Source organism: Filicampus tigris, chromosome 5 (assembly GCF_054856515.1).
Source record: "Filicampus tigris isolate MCC_2025a chromosome 5, RoL_Ftig_1.0, whole genome shotgun sequence".
Classification (NCBI taxonomy): domain Eukaryota; kingdom Metazoa; phylum Chordata; class Actinopteri; order Syngnathiformes; family Syngnathidae; genus Filicampus; species Filicampus tigris.
The window spans coordinates 15,057,530-15,076,237 of NC_141221.1; the positions used below are offsets into that span (position 1 = coordinate 15,057,530).

Sequence of the window (18,708 nt, forward strand, 5' to 3'; positions counted from 1 at the left end):
TGAAAATAACATCATTTAACACAAAACATGCTTTTGATTGACCGTTATTCGAAAATAACTACAATTATAATAATGCAATTTCAAAATTGCATTGTGTCCCTACTATTTTAATAGCACCCACAACAAATATATATTTTTTAAAGTTACTACTGTGGTCACATTTAACTCATTCAGTACCAGACTTTTTCAGACACTATGAAATGAGACAAATTTGACATTGGGTTAGAATGAGTTCAGTTATTTGAAACCTTTCCAAAATAGGCCTAAAATTGTAATGAACTAAGCAAAAGCAATGAAATTGTCATCTATAGTTGTGGAATAAAAAATGCAATTTAAAGTAGTGAGGCAGGATCATGTTATTAAACCAAATTAACATACACTTTACCACATAAAATATACTGTACCGTTCACAAACATTTCCTCCCAAAAGAGTTAAAACATAAAGCAAAAACGTCAACTTTGAACCCAGTATTAATATACATCAAGTTTGACAGTTTTGGCAAACTAATGCTCACTTTTTTTTACGCATGAAACGCTAGTGCAGGACTGCCAAAGAAACTGAAACACCTCGGCCGCCATGTTGGATCAAAATTAGTACGCTCGGCTACACGCGGCTGAGCCGTAATGGCGTCTGTGGCGACAACCGAACCTAGACGGTACGGGGGCGGTCTCTTAGAGCGACTTCCGCGTCTCCTTTCCTGGGCTGGGACAGCGCCTTCAAACGAAACGCTCTTGTCCACTAACTTTATCTTAAAGTTCAGGTAAGGCGTGAATGCGAGTGGTTTCGTGTGTGTATTTTGTTAACAAAGTGCGCAAAAGAGTTTTAAAAAGACAAAAAAAGGGCAGCAGCAGGAGTGTCACTGTCGAATTTGGCAACATGACAACAACAGTCGAAGTAACAACTGTTGCTGGCTGAAGTCGTTATGTTAACACAATTCAGTTTGTTGGGCGTTCATTCCGAGTGTAGTTAGTTGAAATATACCAAAAGACAAATGCCTGCGCATTTGAATGCTAATGATAAAAACGCAGTTGTTTAGAACGTCCGTGTGTGTTTTGACAGACAAACTGGGTGTGGTGGACACCCACTGTCCCAGAGGCCATCACCACAGAGGTGTAAAGGCCTCTTATATATGCATAATACTATTACTAACATTTGCCAAACCTCTTTTAAACAAAGTTCAATATCATTGTTAGTTTGTGTTTGATTCACTTGCGACCACTCCAGTGTGTACATCACTAAGGACAAACGGCATATAGTACAATTATAAATGACAAATGATTTATTATACGCAATTGGCATCAAACTCACCTAGGGCTACACATTTAATTGAATTTTAATTGTGACTACGATTTTAATAGCCACAATTAAATTAACCTGGGTGTGGATGCCGAAGTTGGTCGACGGAAACGCTAACTGAAGCCTGTTTAAAGTGAGAGTCGGACCGACCTATAGGCGATTAATATTTGGTCTGGCTTGACAAAAAGGCGGATGGACGGACGACTGAAGAGTACCCGGGCTGGAGACGGAAGGCGATAAACGTACCGGGTAATTTTACCAAAATGCCCACCTCTGTTTTTTGGTAAAGTCAGATTTAGTTTGAAGTTGGCCTTCTTGCCGCTTTGGCAGCGTGATACTGTCATGCATACCATAAACAATTGTTGCTGTGGTTAGCTTGACTTCTTCTTGGCAGTGTACATGTAAATCAGCTACCCAAGGTAGAAAAAATGTCTGCAGTATTTTTTTTAATTGAGTTTCCTGAATTACTCATTGATATTAATTATAATTACACAGTATGCTACCAAGTGAAGACAGTATAATACTGTACATAAATTACACATTAAAGCGGAAGTCAACCCAAACATATTTTTTTTCAAGACTATGTTCTATGCAAGCCCACTTGGTGAAACAAGGCATTCTGATAAATATTGCGTTCGTCTAATAAGAGGTAATCCATCTGTTTTTAGCCATCTCTGGGGGCGGCCATTTTGTCACTTCTGTCGACTGATAATGACATCACAACTGCTCAGGACTCAGGTAGCGACCAATCACGGCTGACCTGTTTTCTGAAGCTGAGACGTGAGATGGCTAAGAAGGGGTGGATTTTGCTGCTTAACTCATATTCCACAAAAGCAATATTAATCAGAATGCCGTGTTTCAACTATTTGGCATGCTGGGAACATATTTGTGAAAAAATTATGTTTGGGTTGATTTCCGCTTTAATACAACCAGTGTCCTGTCCTTCACACACTTTTCATACTGCCCAGCCTGTAACCAGCTATTATTAAAGGCGCCCTTAACCTAACGTCTCATTTGATAATAGGCTTCCCTAGAGCACATTTATTATCCCATTGTCCTGCTTTATACACAAAGTTGGGGAAACCGCACTTTATTGTGCTTCTAAATCAGTACCGCATAAAAGCTTAATCTACAACCCATTCAAATCATCGACTTTCACACGTTACCCGCCAATCCCCTCTTGTGTAACATTCCTCCCTCCTAACATCTGATTAATCCGTGACCTTTGATTGTAAAGTGGCGCAAATGTAAATGTCTTCCTCCATAATAACAGCGGGAAACAATAAAGTATTTTCATTGTCCGAAATGTGGCAGAGCGCCACTATTGAGGAATTATCATCCATCTTTACTTGTGTTATTTAGTCAGTGGAAATGTGCAACTTTACTTTCTTGCTGTGATATAATCTCTGGCTGTCAGATGGCCTTTTTTTTTTCTTCTTCTTCTTCAACAAGTTAGCTTTTGACGCAGCCCAATGCGGATCGGTGGACTGGCGTGAGGACAATATGTTAGCATAAAGATGTCTTGAGTATCTGAGCTCCTTCACCGCTCTCTGACCTTTCTCCTTCCTGCAACCTTAACAGTGAGCGGCACAGACAGGAGCGCCAAGTAAGACATCTGTCTGACATTACAAGCTACGTAGGGGAGGCATCCTCCTGCTTGGCAGTGTGGTGTGAATGGACAAACAACTTGATTCATGTAGACAATAAGTACTCTTGCGCTAGTGAATGCTGTTGTTGCATACTCCAATTTTAATTCAATGCTATTTTTCATCCGTTCTATTTTCTCAAATTGTAACCTCCACTCTAATGGAATTCGTGTCACAAATAACTGTGTTATCTGACAGAAAAACAATAAACTCTTCACCTCAAATAGACCCCATTAGGGGGCAAAACACAGCATGGTGCTGTAGTGGTAGGTTTGATTCTTTGCTCACAGGAGTAAAGAGTTTCATGTTCTTCCCACACTTGCATAGGTTTTCTGCTCTGGCTTCCTCCCACATTGCAAAAAAACAGGCCTGTTAGGTTCATTGAAAACACCCAATTAATTGTCCACGGGTGTAAATGTGAGTGTGAATTAGGGTAGAACAGTTTAAAAAAATAATCTGATAGGGTTTTTTCCCCCTCTTAATTCTTGCGATGTCGTATGCATTTCTTTTTTTCATGATCCTCTTTCCATGTACTTTTTTAAACAAACACTAAATGAATCTGTATTACACTAAACAATATCAAATAAATTTGACATGAGTGTATTGGTTTTATAGTTTAGGTTAAAATTAAGGCCACTGAATCATAAATTAATGTTTATTGAGCTACTTAAAGTTAGAGTTGTTAACCTTACTGAACACTTTGACTTGGCGTATTTTAAGTGTTCACTACGACAACTTCACAAAATTCTACCAAACAAAGTGTGACATAAACATAAACAAGTCAGAAGTTGGATTACAACAATAATGCAAACAAATGGGTGGCTTGTGTCCTGAGATTTGACCGGTCTACCATTCCAGGGCATCTTGCATCTTGGCCCAAACCGACCTCAGATCACCTGTTACCAGGGGTGTAATGGTACACGTATTAATACGTTTCGGTATGGCATGTTCGGTTCGGTCCACTTATTAGCGCGAGCTTACGCACGGGCGCTAGTGACTTTTGCACGCGGGAGAGGAGGGTAGCGGCACAAAAGAGAGAGCCAGAAAAGAGCCAGAGCTCGAAGGTCCCCCCGTGCACTGCGGTCTCCTGTTTGGGAACATTTTGGCTTTCCTGTTAAAATCGCAGAGGCGTCCCAAAGTTGTGTGCCGACATTGCTACATGAGATGGGCGGCAGGTAGCACGTCTAACATTCACGGCATCATCCGGCTGTGAATGTTTCTTAGACAAGGGAGCAAAAAGTCAAACTTAAATAGCGAGATTTATCATATTGTAGCGTCTTCCAGGAACACGCCGTCAGACATAGTTTAATTGTCACGTTTTTATTAAACCAAGTACAACTGCTCGGGCTCTTCTTTCCCCGCTGCTCCACTCGCTTGCCGTACGATTTATTCATGAACCTCGGAAACATCACAACTCAGCAACACACAAATCCGACCACAACGCAGATAACCCAATTCGTTACAATATGCTGTTGAACATTCAAAGATTTCAATGCCTAAAAAGTGTATACAATTTCATAAAGACTTTTTAAAGATACTGTATTTTTTTCATTATACAAAGAGTTTTAATATAGTTAGCAATAATTGTAACTGTTATTTATTTATTTTTTTTCATCACAAAAAGTGTATACATGTACTGTAATGACAACTTGTCTTTAACTTGAATACTTAGATGTGTCATAGGCTTTTGCTGCGGAGTGTTTAAAGATTTCAGTGTCTTAATAATTTACAAAATTAAGAGATCTTTATTGTTAGTGTATTTTTTTAATCTGCTGTAATTCCTTAGAATATCACCCGAATGGATCGCTTTTATTTATTGTTTCTAAAAAATGTACCGTTCACTTGTCATCTTTTCAAAATAAACATATTTTTTTTAAAATCAGTTTTTTTGTACCGATAATATACCGAACCGAACTGAAATGTGATTTAGCGTACTGTTACACCCCTACCTGTTACCCTAATGGGAAAATTGGTTGGATGGAAAAAAAGAATAGTTGGTGTCGGTGTGTAGCTGTAATTAACTCTACTACAGTATTATCCCAAACAGTGCACTTGCATTGATTTGGTGAGCTCCATAAATAGTGTGACACAACTGCAGGACGGCAGTGAATTCAATAAAAAAGAAAAACACGACTCAGTACAATGGTGCATGTGGACAATATCCGGAAACAAGAAACACAAACATATTTAAATCCTCTTTCTGTCATAACCCGCTGCACTTTTAAAGTCTCTTTTCCTCCCATTCTACAGGGTTCCAAGTTGCACACAAGGCGGGGGAGGACTGGGTTATTCTTTAGACAAAACACCCCCTTAAGTGCTTTGAAAAGAAAGAAATGACTTAATTCATAAAACATGTACGGTGAGGTTCACACATACCGATTTTTTAAAAATTGTTTTAAATGCGACAAAACCCCCGAGTGTGTGCTTCCTGCACTTGTAGTGTGCAGTGTACTCAAGATGACCAACACACAAACTACTGTTTATCACCACCATCACTCGTGAGTCTCCTCCCCTGGACCAGATGTCTGAGTACAGATTTTGTAGGATTTGCCACCATAAATATTGAACACGTTTCACATGTGCTATTTGTCAGCCCGACTGGTTTACTGAGCAGAATGGGGAGGAAAGCATCGGCGTGGTCCACAGGTGCAGTCTCGCTTTTTGTTCTTTAGCCGCGCTGTTCAACTGATGTGTCACATATTAGAAACTTTAGCATGGAACTGTTAGTTCCACCTCCTACGGCACAACATTAGTAGAAGCCAAGAATCCACTCCCATTGTAAGAAGGAATTCTCCAGCAGCCAAACAACAGACATCAGCATGTCTAGCATTTCTACAAATTAGGGACACCTCCTAAACAGAGACAATTCCCAGTATGTTCTAAAAATCGCTGGCCTCTATTTGAGGAAATATGGTAGGCTACTTTGGAAGGGATTGTTGCCAATAAACCCCGCTAAATTCCGCTGCAGCAAATTATTGATATATTGTACATAGACACGGGCCACTTAGTGGTTTGAAAGTAGACTGGTTTTAAGAAGTTGCAGATAGAAATAAATATTATAGACTTGCTACCGAGGAAGATAACATGGCTAACTAGCATGGCTAATATTGTTTCTGCTCTGACTTAATTTCACAAAGCAGAGACAAAATGAGAAGAAGCTACTCATTTTCTGAGAATTAAGTACGTTTACCGTTGTACTACATTTTCATTTTAATTATCCATCCATCCGTTACCTGAACCGCTTATCCTCACAAGATACAAAATTCAATTGTTCATTTTCTTATGTTCAGTAGTGTCCTAAATATTATGCCATTATTGTTGTTTGAAAATAAAATTGATTGCATACAATAGAAAACAATTATTTAACCAAACATTTTGAAATAATGCATTAAGTTCAGTGAAGTTAATGTTGCTCGTCTTTAATGATCATAATTGAACAGTTGTTAAATCATTTTAATTTTAAATGAGTATCTATTTTTCAAATCGAACTTTATTTACCTCTCAATTTGTTATGAGAAACCACAAAAGGTGTTCACTTTGAGCGTTTTGTATTGTCTTATAGTCTCGTTTTGTTTGTCAGAAATGTTCCAGGACTGTTGTCACAAAAGATTATTTTCAAATTCAAACCACAAGCTTTCCCCTTGAAAATAATCCCGCTGCAGTCTCAACACACTTTCCCAGCCTTCTCTGCCTGGCCTTCAGGCATTCCTGGAAGATTTCTTCCGGGATCCTCAGCAGCTCCATCGTCACGGCCATCTTGATGTCTTCTATGTCATCAAAACGGTCCCCTAGATGCCCTCTTGAGCCCCCTTGAGTTTAAATTGACACAGAGTCAGGTTAAGGGAGTAGTTGCTCCAGCACAGCGATGTTCTTCTCGAGGAATTGTCAGATGCTCACGGCAGTTTTAGTGGGCGTGTTGTCTTGCTGCAACTCTCGCCTCTTCTCGCGCACTGAACGAAGCAAATGCTGCAAAAATTTTGAAGGGGAAAACTCATCGCTTGTAGTTAAGGTTTGAAATATATCGACTTTTTTGGGGGTGACCTATTCAGCTGAGCAGAGTGTAAAGACTCACAGTTACATTTACAGTACGTGTCAAATAGCTATTCACCAATCATATTTTCGGAAGCGTCTTGTCCATCTTCACTTTAATCTTCAGATGAAGATTTAGTTTTGCATTTCATCATCGTCGCCGTTCATTGTGCTCGACAATAGCTGTGTGGACGAGGGTGTAAGTATATCACTTTGTTGCTACATGACTCCCACTTGTTTCAGTTGTTTCCGACCGTGCCCCCATAACCATAAAGGGTCCATCCTGAACTTTAAACTCGATGTTTGTGTTCTGAAGAGGCCCAGTGGTTTCCTCATGGTTGAAAGGTTTTCCCATCCCGCCTATTGTGGAACCTTTTCCTGCCCCCTGGGCTCATATATTTAAGTGTTGCTTGAACCACGGCTTACAAACTAATATCGAGTCTTTATTACTCTTGTCCACCACCGGTACCTTTCCCCGCGCAGAAAGTAATCATTTATAATCCACCCCCTCCCCCTGTCAACAAGTGTGTCTTTACCTGTGCCAAACATCTCTTTGTACTGTATGTTTCTTTTTTATCTGCGGGGTTCCCATGATGGGTTGCCCGATAAATGACCATTTTATGCCTATACGGTGTAGCATTACTAAATAAGTATTAAGTACTACTCTCATGTTTGTCCATCCTCCGCATTAGGGCTATCGCATCTTGTCCGGAAGGTGAATAGATCTGCTCGGGCTGCCTCCAGCCCATTTAAAAAAAACAAAAATTGTGAATGCATTACATGCCAACGTATTTGGCTTCATTGGAGGTGGCATTTTCGCTTTTGGCTCAAACAGTTTAATCCTCCTCACGTCTGGCTTCTTAATAGTTGTGGGAGAGTGTGTGTAAGCGGCTCAACAACCTGGCTGATTAAATGGCCATTATTAATGAAGTGTGCCTCCTGCTTGTCTGGCCTGTTGTGTTGTCTTTGTGATGTTACCACTGTGATACTGAAATGCTGTTAATAACAATGCCGCTTCCCACAGAGCTAGTCGAGAAATAACACTTTAGTGTTAGTGGGTATGGGCGCCCAAGTGTGTGGGTTCTTTATTAAGAATACGGGTCACTCATAAAGAACCACAATCATTTATTGCCATCTGTGTAATGCTGTTGATACTATTCTCAATATTATTTACTCTGGCAAATGCAATACTTATAAAAAAATTTTTTAAATCATCCCTAATGAGGGAAAGTACTATGAAAATGGATGGACAAACGTCTTTTATTTCGAGTGCCCAAAGCTTAAAGTGTACCAAAATAACAAATGAAAACAGTTCCAATGTTTGTCATCTTTCCATTATGGTACATGCATACAGTTGTAATCATAAGTTTACACACCCCTAGGGTATGCCACCTCCTGCCATTGATCCATACCTGAAAAGTAGCTGGACAAAGAATTGTCACTTTTATGGCACAGTGGGAATGAAATGGCAACAATGCAAAAGACATCTGTAATTCTTCCCCCAGTGTTAGCAATCAGGACTGAGGTTCATGTTGCCATGTCAACGTGTAAAGGAAGACTTTTGGGAAGCAGAGGAATAAACAACCATTGTTTCCCATGCAGCTGTGCCGAAACCACATTGTCAGTTTGATAGATAGTCCCCTCACTATCATGTTGACGTGCGGGCCGCCGCCATCTAATTCTGTTCAACCGTGTGAAATGTGCCCACTAAGTGCCCACCGATGTGTCACATGCCAGTGGGGAAAGGTCAGTTAAGGTTCCCATGCCACCACCCCCGTGAGTGCATCTCTGTTTGGCATCGTACAGCCGTCTGCCTCCTTCTTATGCTTATCACACTCCACATGTCAAGGGCCAGTGTGTTGATGATAAAATGGAGCCTGGTCTTCCTGCTCGCTCATTATGTGGCTAATTTATCATGCCGGCTTGTTGCTCTGTCGTCTGTTCAGGGTCGTGGAGTGGGGAGGGTGCACAGGGACCACTATAACAGTTTAATGGAGGTTTTGGAACAAATTCAGTGCCCGGGGAGCTCTTTAGCACAGAAGTACTTTCATATCAAGCTTGTGATCTTCAATATGGATGGAAATGTTTGTATGGAACTGCTGAAAAGTGGCTTGTCATGTTCTCATGTTTCCTGCTTGAGATAAATGGATCCATGTTCGGGATACTAAAAGGTGTGTGAAATCTGACTGACAAAATAAGACGTTTTTGAGCAATTGTATGCTTCCAACTTTGGTTTGAGAAAGGCGTTTGATGTGGAAGAACTTGATAGGCGTGTACTCAAACCTACCCATCAAACCTATGAGCCACTGAGAGCTAGATTGGGCTACCTCCATTTGCTATTTTGCAGAAGAGTGATTTGAAGTTCAGTCTTGTGGCAATAAAAATCTGCTTGGGGATTTATATGGCAACGATTACTCCTTGGAGTTACTTGTTTTTACAGAAACTAGGATTTTCCTCAGAGTTGACTTTATTCCAAACATCTGTCAAATCTACCTGTATTTCATGAACAATGCTAAATAACATTCACTAGACCATCCGTGGCAAAATGGTTCAGCTGCCACCAAGGGAGACCCCGGTTTAAGACTATAACCCCCCCTCTCATACACGGCTACCCCAAACTGCTCCCGTGCACTTAAGAAGCCCCCTGCTCCAGTAGGTGCCACAAAACAGTTCGCTGTTATGGTTCAAATGCAGAGATCAAATTCACGTACATGGGTACGTACACAAAAAAAGAGGATCTTCTTCATCTTATTGTAACATGCAGAAGCATCGGCACCCAAGCTAAATCACTACTTGCTTTCTTCCATCAAGCTTTGAACTTCACTGTCTGGGATTTTTTTCTGGGTGAAGCCTGGCGCGGCCATCTTGGAAATGGGAGTTGACCCATTTGTAGCACTGATGAATCAGGAGAGTGCAATAATGGATTGTCCCCTGCCTAAATGTTCAAATTTGAATAAACCGCTAAACTTAATTTCGACCAGTATTCATCTGAAACATTTGCCTTTTCTCTTTTTATCTCTGATCGTAACTTAAAAATGACCAACTGGAGTTAGCCCACTCTAGTTCTCAGTGGGCTCATATTTGGAATGAACTAGCGCAGGCATTGTGAGCTGGCAGGCCATTTCTCACATCCAACATCGGTGACCTTTTACTTCATAATTGTTCTTCTGCATGAATGGACAAAACTCTCACAGGTTCCCAGGAAAGAGTGGAAAACTCTTATAGCTGCAAAGGCGGGGTGTGGCGCAATTTTTTTTTCTTCCCATTCTCAACTCCTCCCATTGTCATGACCGGGTGTTCCAAAACTTTCTTACCATAGACCTCTTACTAAAGGTAATTCACAGGTTAGCATAATCTGTTATACAAAAAGTCATGTTCGTGATATTTTGTACCCTCTAATTTAGGTAAGTTGAAGGAAATATGAATGTGAATGAGTAAGGCTTTGAAATGAAGACACTGGGTCAAGAAAGCATTTGATTGAAACAGAATCTCTTGTCTTTTCCTGGCAGGTTTGACGGGCCTCTCCTGTACACATCAGCAATGTCTCAGTCTGGAGAGAAAGCAAAGGTGAGTCACATTGTGAGTTTCAACTCACACATACATGCAAGTGCCCAAGCAAAATGCTGGTGGTGAAATGTGCCATTGTTAAAATTTTAGATTGCCTTAAAGATAAATTGCGTTATTGTTTCCTGCAGTTCCCTGATGCAGCTGGTTATGTGGGGTTTGCAAACCTCCCAAACCAAGTTCACCGAAAGTCCGTGAAAAAAGGCTTTGAATTTACCCTCATGGTTGTAGGTGCGTGTCGTTATTTTGGCACATTTTAAACGGCCAAACTGCCATCGTGTGTTTCAGTCTACGAAGTATTCGGGACACTCCAACTGTACTCTATGTTGCCTCTCTTTGTTTTTAGGGGAGTCTGGTTTGGGCAAATCAACACTTATAAACAGCTTGTTCCTCACTGATCTCTACCCTGAACGCTACATTCCTGGCGCTGCAGGTAAACTCCCACAGACACGTGTGTTTACACGCACACACTGTAATAATAGAGAAATGTCTGCTACAGTGTCTCCAGCTGAGCATTATTTCAACAGGAATGCTGGGAATGCCTGACTTTGGCTTTAAACAATGATCCAGACCCCCGCCCCCACCCCCAGGGTCATTCTGTACAAACTTTTCCTATGACCAAAACACGATTTCTTCACGTAACTTGCGTGGAGACGAAGGTTGAGAGACAGTGTTGCGCCACCCATTGTGGAAATGACAAAATATTATCAGACCACCGGGGTTTCCGTCTCTGTTTTCGACACCCGCCAACCACTGTGCCGCTCCGCAGAAAAGATCGAGAGGACGGTGCAGATCGAGGCATCTACCGTGGAGATCGAAGAGAAGGGAGTGAAGCTCCGCCTCACCGTGGTGGATACACCGGGCTACGGCGACGCCATCAACAGCCAGGACTGGTGTGTTTGTTTGCCTTGGAGGAAGGAGGAGCGAAAACATCTCGGCGAAACGTGTGCTTTCTTATCCTTACCTCCTGTCCTCAGTTCCCTTCTTAAGTTTCATCCTTGACTCCCTTTTCACAGCATCCGTCTCCCTTTGTCCACACGACTGACATGCCTGCGGTGTTACACTAACATATTGTGAATGTGTCCAAAAAAGATAGACTGTTATAATGCCATCAAGCGTTATCAAGGCAATTAAATGTGAAAAAGTTATCATTTTCATGACGGGATATGTCCTGTTGTAAATGGCTACAGTGGAACCTTCCAAGGTCAAGCGCAATCTGTTCAGGTTTACCAATTGACTTCCGGTGTTTGAAGAATTTATTTTTCCTGTGGGGGAAAAAAATGCTTGATGATCATGATATCTTGATCAACTCTACAGTGTTTTAAGTAACATTTCAACACTGTTAAGTCTCAGACATGAGACCCTTTTACGACCGGCACAAAGGGCAATTACTACTGCTCTTTTCAAGGTCATATTCAAATATTTATATTACAGATCATTTGCTGTATAGTCCATTATTTTCTCACTTTTTTTTGTGACTTATTGGCTACTTGGCAGGCAGTACAGTGAACTAGTGGTTTGCAGTTCTGAGGGTTGAGGTTCAAGTCTCTGCTCTGGCCTCCCTGTGTGTGTGGAGGTTCTCCCCGCATACAAGTTAAGGTTAAGGCAGAGGCCAAGCCAAACATATTTTTTCTAGACTATGTTCTATGCCAGCCCACTAGTTGAAACAAGGCATTCTGATTAATGTTGCGTTTGTGGAATATAAGTTAAGGAGCAAAGTCCGCCTGTTTTTAGCCATCTCGGGGCGGCCATTTTGTCATTTCTGTCGACTAAAAATGACATCACAACTACTCAGGGCCAGGTAACGACCAATCAATCGTGTTTCAACTAGCGGGGAACATATTCTTTAAAAAAATATGTTTGGGTTGATTTCCACTTGTAAAGACTTTCAATTGTCCAATGGTCGGAATTTGAATGCGTGTTTGTTTTTACCTGTTTTGCCTGAGGCGTTCATTTTTGTCGGCATCCCGAGTCGTACGGCTTCAGGTTTCAGGGGCCTTCGAATCTTGAGGTTCCATGTTGACGGTGGTCGTCGTTGCTCACGGAGGTTTCTTTTTCCATTCGCATGGCGGCGTGAAGTTTCAAGACCATCATTCAGTACATCGACAATCAGTTTGAGCGCTACCTCCACGACGAGAGCGGCCTCAACCGACGGCACATAGTGGACAACAGGGTGCACTGCTGCTTCTACTTCATATCGCCTTTTGGACATGGGTAAGTAAATACTTGCTGACTTGATCTGACACTGAGACTACACGTAATGGTTTTGTAGTACTGTTCTCCCTTAATGTGTACTTTTATTTCATATGCAAGACATTGAATAGCCCAAGTCAGTTCTTTTGTGTTAAATTATTCTCTGTACTCACCTGAGCTCTCTCTGCCCTCTTGTCCTCCTTGAGATCTTTGTTCATATTGTCATCCTTTCCCCCCTCCCACCAGCCTAAAGCCTTTGGATGTGGAGTTTATGAAGGCCATCCACAGCAAAGTTAATATCGTCCCAGTCATTGCTAAGGCCGATACGCTGACGTTGAAGGAGAGGGATCGCTTGAAGAGGCGGGTAAGGCACAAAAGTTGACCTAATGCGCTGTTGCTGCTAAAGTCTTTCACAATTAAAGTATTCACCTCACTAGGTTCCAACAATCACTTACCCATTTTTAATGGCTTGTGTTTATGCGGGGAAGTAAATGTGTGCCTCCCTGGAGGATTCCGGTGATTTATGTGTTTTCTTGAACAATATCAAAGTATGGCTAAGCGGGTGTTTACAGCGTAGATGAGCTCATTTCATCCAGTCTGTCTCAGCTCGTCCTTCATACTTCCTTTTGGAGCACCTCCAAGTGTCAGGCCGCTTGCACGCTCCCAAGTTTCCTGCTGACGATAGGTGGAAGGACGCAGTAGGACAATACACACGTCACAGCTGATCGCATTCATCGCAGGCTTTTCCTGCCTCTGATTACTCTCCGACATAAATTACTTTTTCAACCTGGGGGCTTTTTAATTGCAAGTCACCCCAGCTACCTCTTCAAAGCTCAGACCTCCCCTCCTGTGCCTCATTCAGGCCCCGGAGCCGGTGGTCTGGCAGGCATCAGGGCACCAGCTCAAAGGAGTCTATTCACTTTCACAGGAAATTTGGTTTGTTGACGGTTTTCCACAGCAAGGCTGCTTGAAAATCAACTGAGACGGCATTTTGTGGAATTGCAAGGTGGCACTTAAAGGGGAAGTCACCCAAACATATTTTTTTCAAGAATATTTTCTATGCAAGCGCACTCGTTGAAACAAGGCATTCTGATAAATATTGCATTTGTGGAATAAGAGTTAATCCACTTGTTTTTAGCCATTTCTGGGGGCGGCCATTTTGTCACTTCTGTCCACAACTGCTCAGGGCTCAGGTAACGACCAATCACGGCTGACCTGTTTCCTGAAGCTGAGTCGTGATTGGTCGTCACCTGAGCCCCGAGCAGTTGTGATGTCATTTTCAGTCGACAGTGTTTTATTTTTTATATCATGTTTGATTACTTTACTTAGATTTCATTTGGTATTTTCTGAAGTTACTTCACACTCGGACTGTAAGGGCACACAACAGTTGAATTTCCTCTCACGCTTTGACTGTAATGACTGTAATTATGATTAAATGTACACTAGTTTTTGAGATGAAGTCACAATTTGATGTCAAATGCGCAAAATCATGCATAGGAGCACATTACACAAGCCAAATGACTTTCATCATAGCGATAAGGAAGTTCCAATTGTGTAATCAATGGGAAGTTGTGGTTTGTTCAACATTTTTTGTCAGTACGTTGTGTTGACAATTTTGGACTAAAAAAATCCCCCCCACCCGCAATTAGTTCGAAGTCAACTTTTCAATTGAAACAGGGAGATTTCCATCCACTATTGCTGTCTGGAGGGTAGTAATAGTTTCAGTGGAGGTGTGAGCGGTTCTCACAAGGAGATGTGAAGTTCCTCCCTTGTATACAATTGTCCTTCAGGGGCCTATCAGCCAAATCGTACTTTGTCAGGTTGCTTTGTGTTCTGACCTCCATCAACCCTTCCTGTGGCAATTTGGATCGAGCAAAACTTTTGTTTCCTGTCACAGCTGACCTCAGTCCTAAACTGCAGATACCGTATCGCACAATATGTACAAGTATTGACAAATACAAGCTGTCGGTTAAAACAAATCAAATACAATTCTCCTCTTTTCACAACTTGGTTTCCTGGACAAGCCATTAATGTTAAGGAATCAAGAGACTTGGACCAGGTATCAGACATCATGTCATGCATATTGCTTTGAGCGCCACGTCCTTTGCTAAACTATTTTCCCTGTCGCAACTTACTGAGTGTTGCCATTTGTTGCACATGAGTCAACATCCCACTCAGTTCACACCAGTCTCACAGTTGAATGGATTGGCAACAGTGTATGCAGATGTCTCGCTACAGTGTAGGGCACAGGTGTCCGACTGTCCGGTCCTTGAGGGCCAGCATCCTGCATGTTTTAGATGTTTCCCTCCTCCAACACAGCTGATTGAAATGATCATCTTTGATCTCTGTTTTACCTCCATCTCTTTTGTCCAATTTCATCTTTAACTGATGCTTACTATGTTTTTATCCATTGTTTGTGTTTTTGTTTGGCCAGTAGATTTTTGAGATTCTCCTAAGTCAAGGCCACAAAATTATACGCAATTATACGCTATATGCTATATCACTAGTCCAAACAGGGCATTCCGATTAATTTTGCGTTTGTGGAATATGAATTAAGCAGCAAAATCAACCCGTTTTTGGCCATTTTGTCACTTCTGTCGGCTGAAAATGAATCACAGTTGCTCAGGTAACCCCAAATCACGGCTCACCTTTTGTCTGAAGCCGAGCCATGATTGGTCATTATCTGAGGAATTGTGATGCAATTTTCAGTCGACAGCAAGTGGCAAAATAGCCACCCCGTGAGATGGATAAAAAAACGGGTCGATTTTGCTGCTTCATTCGTATTCCACGTACATAATATTAATCAAAATATCAAGTTTAGACTAATGAGGCTGCATAGAACATATTCTTGTAATGAAAGTGTTGGGGTTGGCTTGCCTTTTAATTCAATCCCAAAGTCTTTTCACAGTCCAGCCATTCAATCCCAGAGACCTATTTATATATTTTTTTCCCAATTTTTTTCAAGCGTTAGGGTCCAAGAGGGTCTGAAAATGTCTGGAAGTGAGTGAGTTAATGAGGCTTTTTGATATGGAGGGACCATATATTTTTTTAAACAATATCTTAATATCAGCGGGTTCAGGGATTGCCGCCATGACAGGCACCGACCACCTTCCGGCCACAGCTGATTAGGATGCCTCCTGAACGCCTCCCCGCTGAGGTGTTCCGGGCATGTCTCACCGGTAGGAGGCCCCGGGGACGACCCAGGACACGCTGGAGAGACTATGTCTCCAGGCTGGCCTGGGAACGTCTTGGCATCCCTCCGGATGAGCTGGAAAACGTGGCTGGGGAGATCGACGTCTGGGCTTCCCTGCTGACGCTGCCTCCGCGACCCGACCTCGGATAAGCGGTAGCTAATGGAATAAATATTTTAAATTTCCCTCCCACACACTTTAAACAGTCTTACTCTTCTTAAAACATGCTTTTTAAACAAAGTATTTCATCATGCAATGGAGCAGGGGATTACTGTAATTCTATTTCTAATGGGAAAAATTGTTTCCAAAAAATGATGTTGTGGTGTATAAGAAAAACATGCTATTAATAATGTATTTAAGTTGATCAAATAGTATTTTGTTGCTTGGATCAGATTAGCTGAAGTGGTTCTTATGGGTGCACGTGTGCATCCTGTCATAATGTCCAGTTGAACAGAGTCGGGCAACAGTCCTTCCTTTGGTGGTTCGAGTGCCAGCGGCCATAAAGCTGCATAACCTGCAGAATTTCTCACACGTTATTTGTTGGTTGTTCGTTTTTTTAAATTTTTTTTTTTTGTTTTTTTTTGGAGCCGGGCATTTTGTCCCTCAGTAAATGAGACCTCCCACCTTGGTATGCACTTTCTCTTGTTAAAGCGAGGGGAAACAGCTTGTACAGAACAATATAAATTTCCTGCAATGTGTCACGACCCACGTCAGGAGACGACCTGTTACTTCAAGCAGCTCAAACTTATGAACAAAGTGTGGGGGGGGGGGGGATGTACTTTTGTAAATGTTTTCCTTTTTTCTCACTATTGATTGTTTCTCGCACAGTCTACTTGTTTCCTCTCTTGAAATGGCCCTCTCTTCTACCCCCGAAACGCTGCGAAAAGCTGTAATGCCATTTTCTTTTGAGGGGGCGGGGGCGGCGGGGTCTCTGCTGCTCAGAGAAGAAATTGCCCAGAGAATGGTATTTTGAGAGGCTGATCCTCTCTCTCGGTCTGGGGCCTTACAGTCATATCCTGTGTGGAGCTTGGGTCTCAATCAGCTTTACTGCTTTTTGTTCTTGTCTCAGCTGAGATATTACACATCTGGTTTAGATGGGACACAAAACTCTGTTGTACCTTTTTACTACACATGCACAGCAATCTTTTAACAGTGTCCATCCATCCATTATCTATACCGCTTATCTTCACAAGGGTTGGCGGGGTCTTTTAACAATGTGATCTCTGCAATTGAAGTAAAGGACAAATCTTTCCGATTCAAATGCATTCGATAGACGGCGCATGCAGGAAGTCAGCTTCCTTCCAGCCCTATAAAACTTTATGCAGTTATTAAATATTTCATAGTGTTTGTATTCATGACTTGCCCGTTCGCTTCAGCATTTGCCGCTTATTCAGTTGGACACATTTTTGGACTTTTTTAGCGTCAGAACATCAAACGCTTGGAAGAAACAATCTATCACGCTTTTAACGGAAGGTTCAAAAGTGAATCTGGAGCCAAGATTTGATGCAAGGCTTTACTGCGTGTTTAATACCTTTTCAGGAATAAGTCAAGATTCATGAATCATCCATTCAGTGTTTACCAGAATCCAACGTGTTGGATTTTTGTCACAGGTCGCACCCTTAGCTTTTTTTTTTTTTTGGGAGGGGGGGGGGGGGGGCTTTGTGTTTGTCTTTGTGAAGATTACTATCCAAAATCAAAGTTTGGCAAGTGTTTAGAGAGCTCATCATCTCTTCTTTTCCTGCACGAGCATTTTGGCACAAGACAATTGTGTTGTGCTTTTTCCTCTCCGCTCCCTTCTGTTTCCTCCGTCCTGGCTTTTCCTATTCCATGTCCTCATCCCTTCTCCTTTCTTCTCTCAGCCACCTTTTTTGTCTCTCCCCCATCCTTATTGCACCGGCCCTCTCCCTCCCACGCTGTAGGCCCCCCAATCCCCCCAACCCCCCCTCACGTTTGGCCGCTCAGCTGCTGTATTTCACCCCCGGCCGGGGCGCAGTCACAGTTTTCCCCTCATTGTCTGCCTCAATGTCGTCTCCCCAAAGCACTCGAGCATGCGCTGCTGTGTGAACAAATCCTACGGCCCCGCAGGGACACATTTTTGTCCCGGATGATCGTACCAGCCTGTGTTTTCTTCGAGTACAATAACAGAACCTTAAAGCTGTTTCAACAGTTGCAAGGTCTGTTGAGCTAGAAAAGACCACGTGGAATTTTTTACTTTTCCTTTTTTTTTTTTTGAAGGGGAAATTTAAAGTTGAACCACTTATGAAAAGACAGAACAATTTTTGTGTGTGTCTTTCAAAGGTTTCACCTGTAGACCATTTAAGTCATGGGAGAAGTTTGTTTTTGTAGAGATAGGCATTTGACAAAATTGTCTTACTCGGGGGAAAGGGGGGGAGGATAATCGTCAGTTTTTTTTATAGAGTATTGTTTTTAAAGGGATAAAACAATCTCTGAATGTTCTGAACTACTCCTTTCCCGCCAATGGCGCATTGAGAACAGTGCCTGCTATTGCTTAATTAGGGGTGGGAACGATAATCATTTTTTCGATGCATCGTTCGGCGTATTAAAAAGATTCTGAATCGATTCATAGGTATTAATAATTGATATTTAAAGTTTGAATTAATAAAAATAACAGCATGCACAATCAGAGTCCAGCTTTTCCTTTGAACTTTGATTTGCAAGTTGAATTCGCCATTTATTGTGAAAGAAGCAGCAGCAGTAAACAGAAAGTAATAGTAGCAATGGCTGAACATGCAGCCGATGAGCAGCCATGACTTGGTGTAATCGTCCG

The 18,708-nt window shown here is 41.9% G+C and overlaps 1 protein-coding gene across 2 annotated transcripts in view; it reads left to right on the plus strand.

The window, feature by feature from the left end:
* The first annotated feature begins 615 nt into the window (after positions 1 to 615).
* The window catches only part of LOC147147427 (septin-2), a 29,144-nt gene continuing 11,051 nt past the window's right edge, over positions 616 to 18,708 (plus strand). The window contains exons 1-7 of one of the 2 annotated variants that reach the window (XM_086032088.1): positions 616 to 761; positions 10,482 to 10,539; positions 10,668 to 10,767; positions 10,883 to 10,969; positions 11,306 to 11,429; positions 12,616 to 12,750; positions 12,976 to 13,093. In XM_086032088.1, the coding sequence (XP_085888214.1) occupies positions 625 to 761; positions 10,482 to 10,539; positions 10,668 to 10,767; positions 10,883 to 10,969; positions 11,306 to 11,429; positions 12,616 to 12,750; positions 12,976 to 13,093 (759 nt within the window). In that variant the 5' untranslated portion in view covers positions 616 to 624. Of the gene's footprint in view, positions 762 to 10,299; positions 10,377 to 10,481; positions 10,540 to 10,667; positions 10,768 to 10,882; positions 10,970 to 11,305; positions 11,430 to 12,615; positions 12,751 to 12,975; positions 13,094 to 18,708 lie in introns of those variants that run through there. The other variant, XM_086032089.1, reaches the window with a different exon arrangement.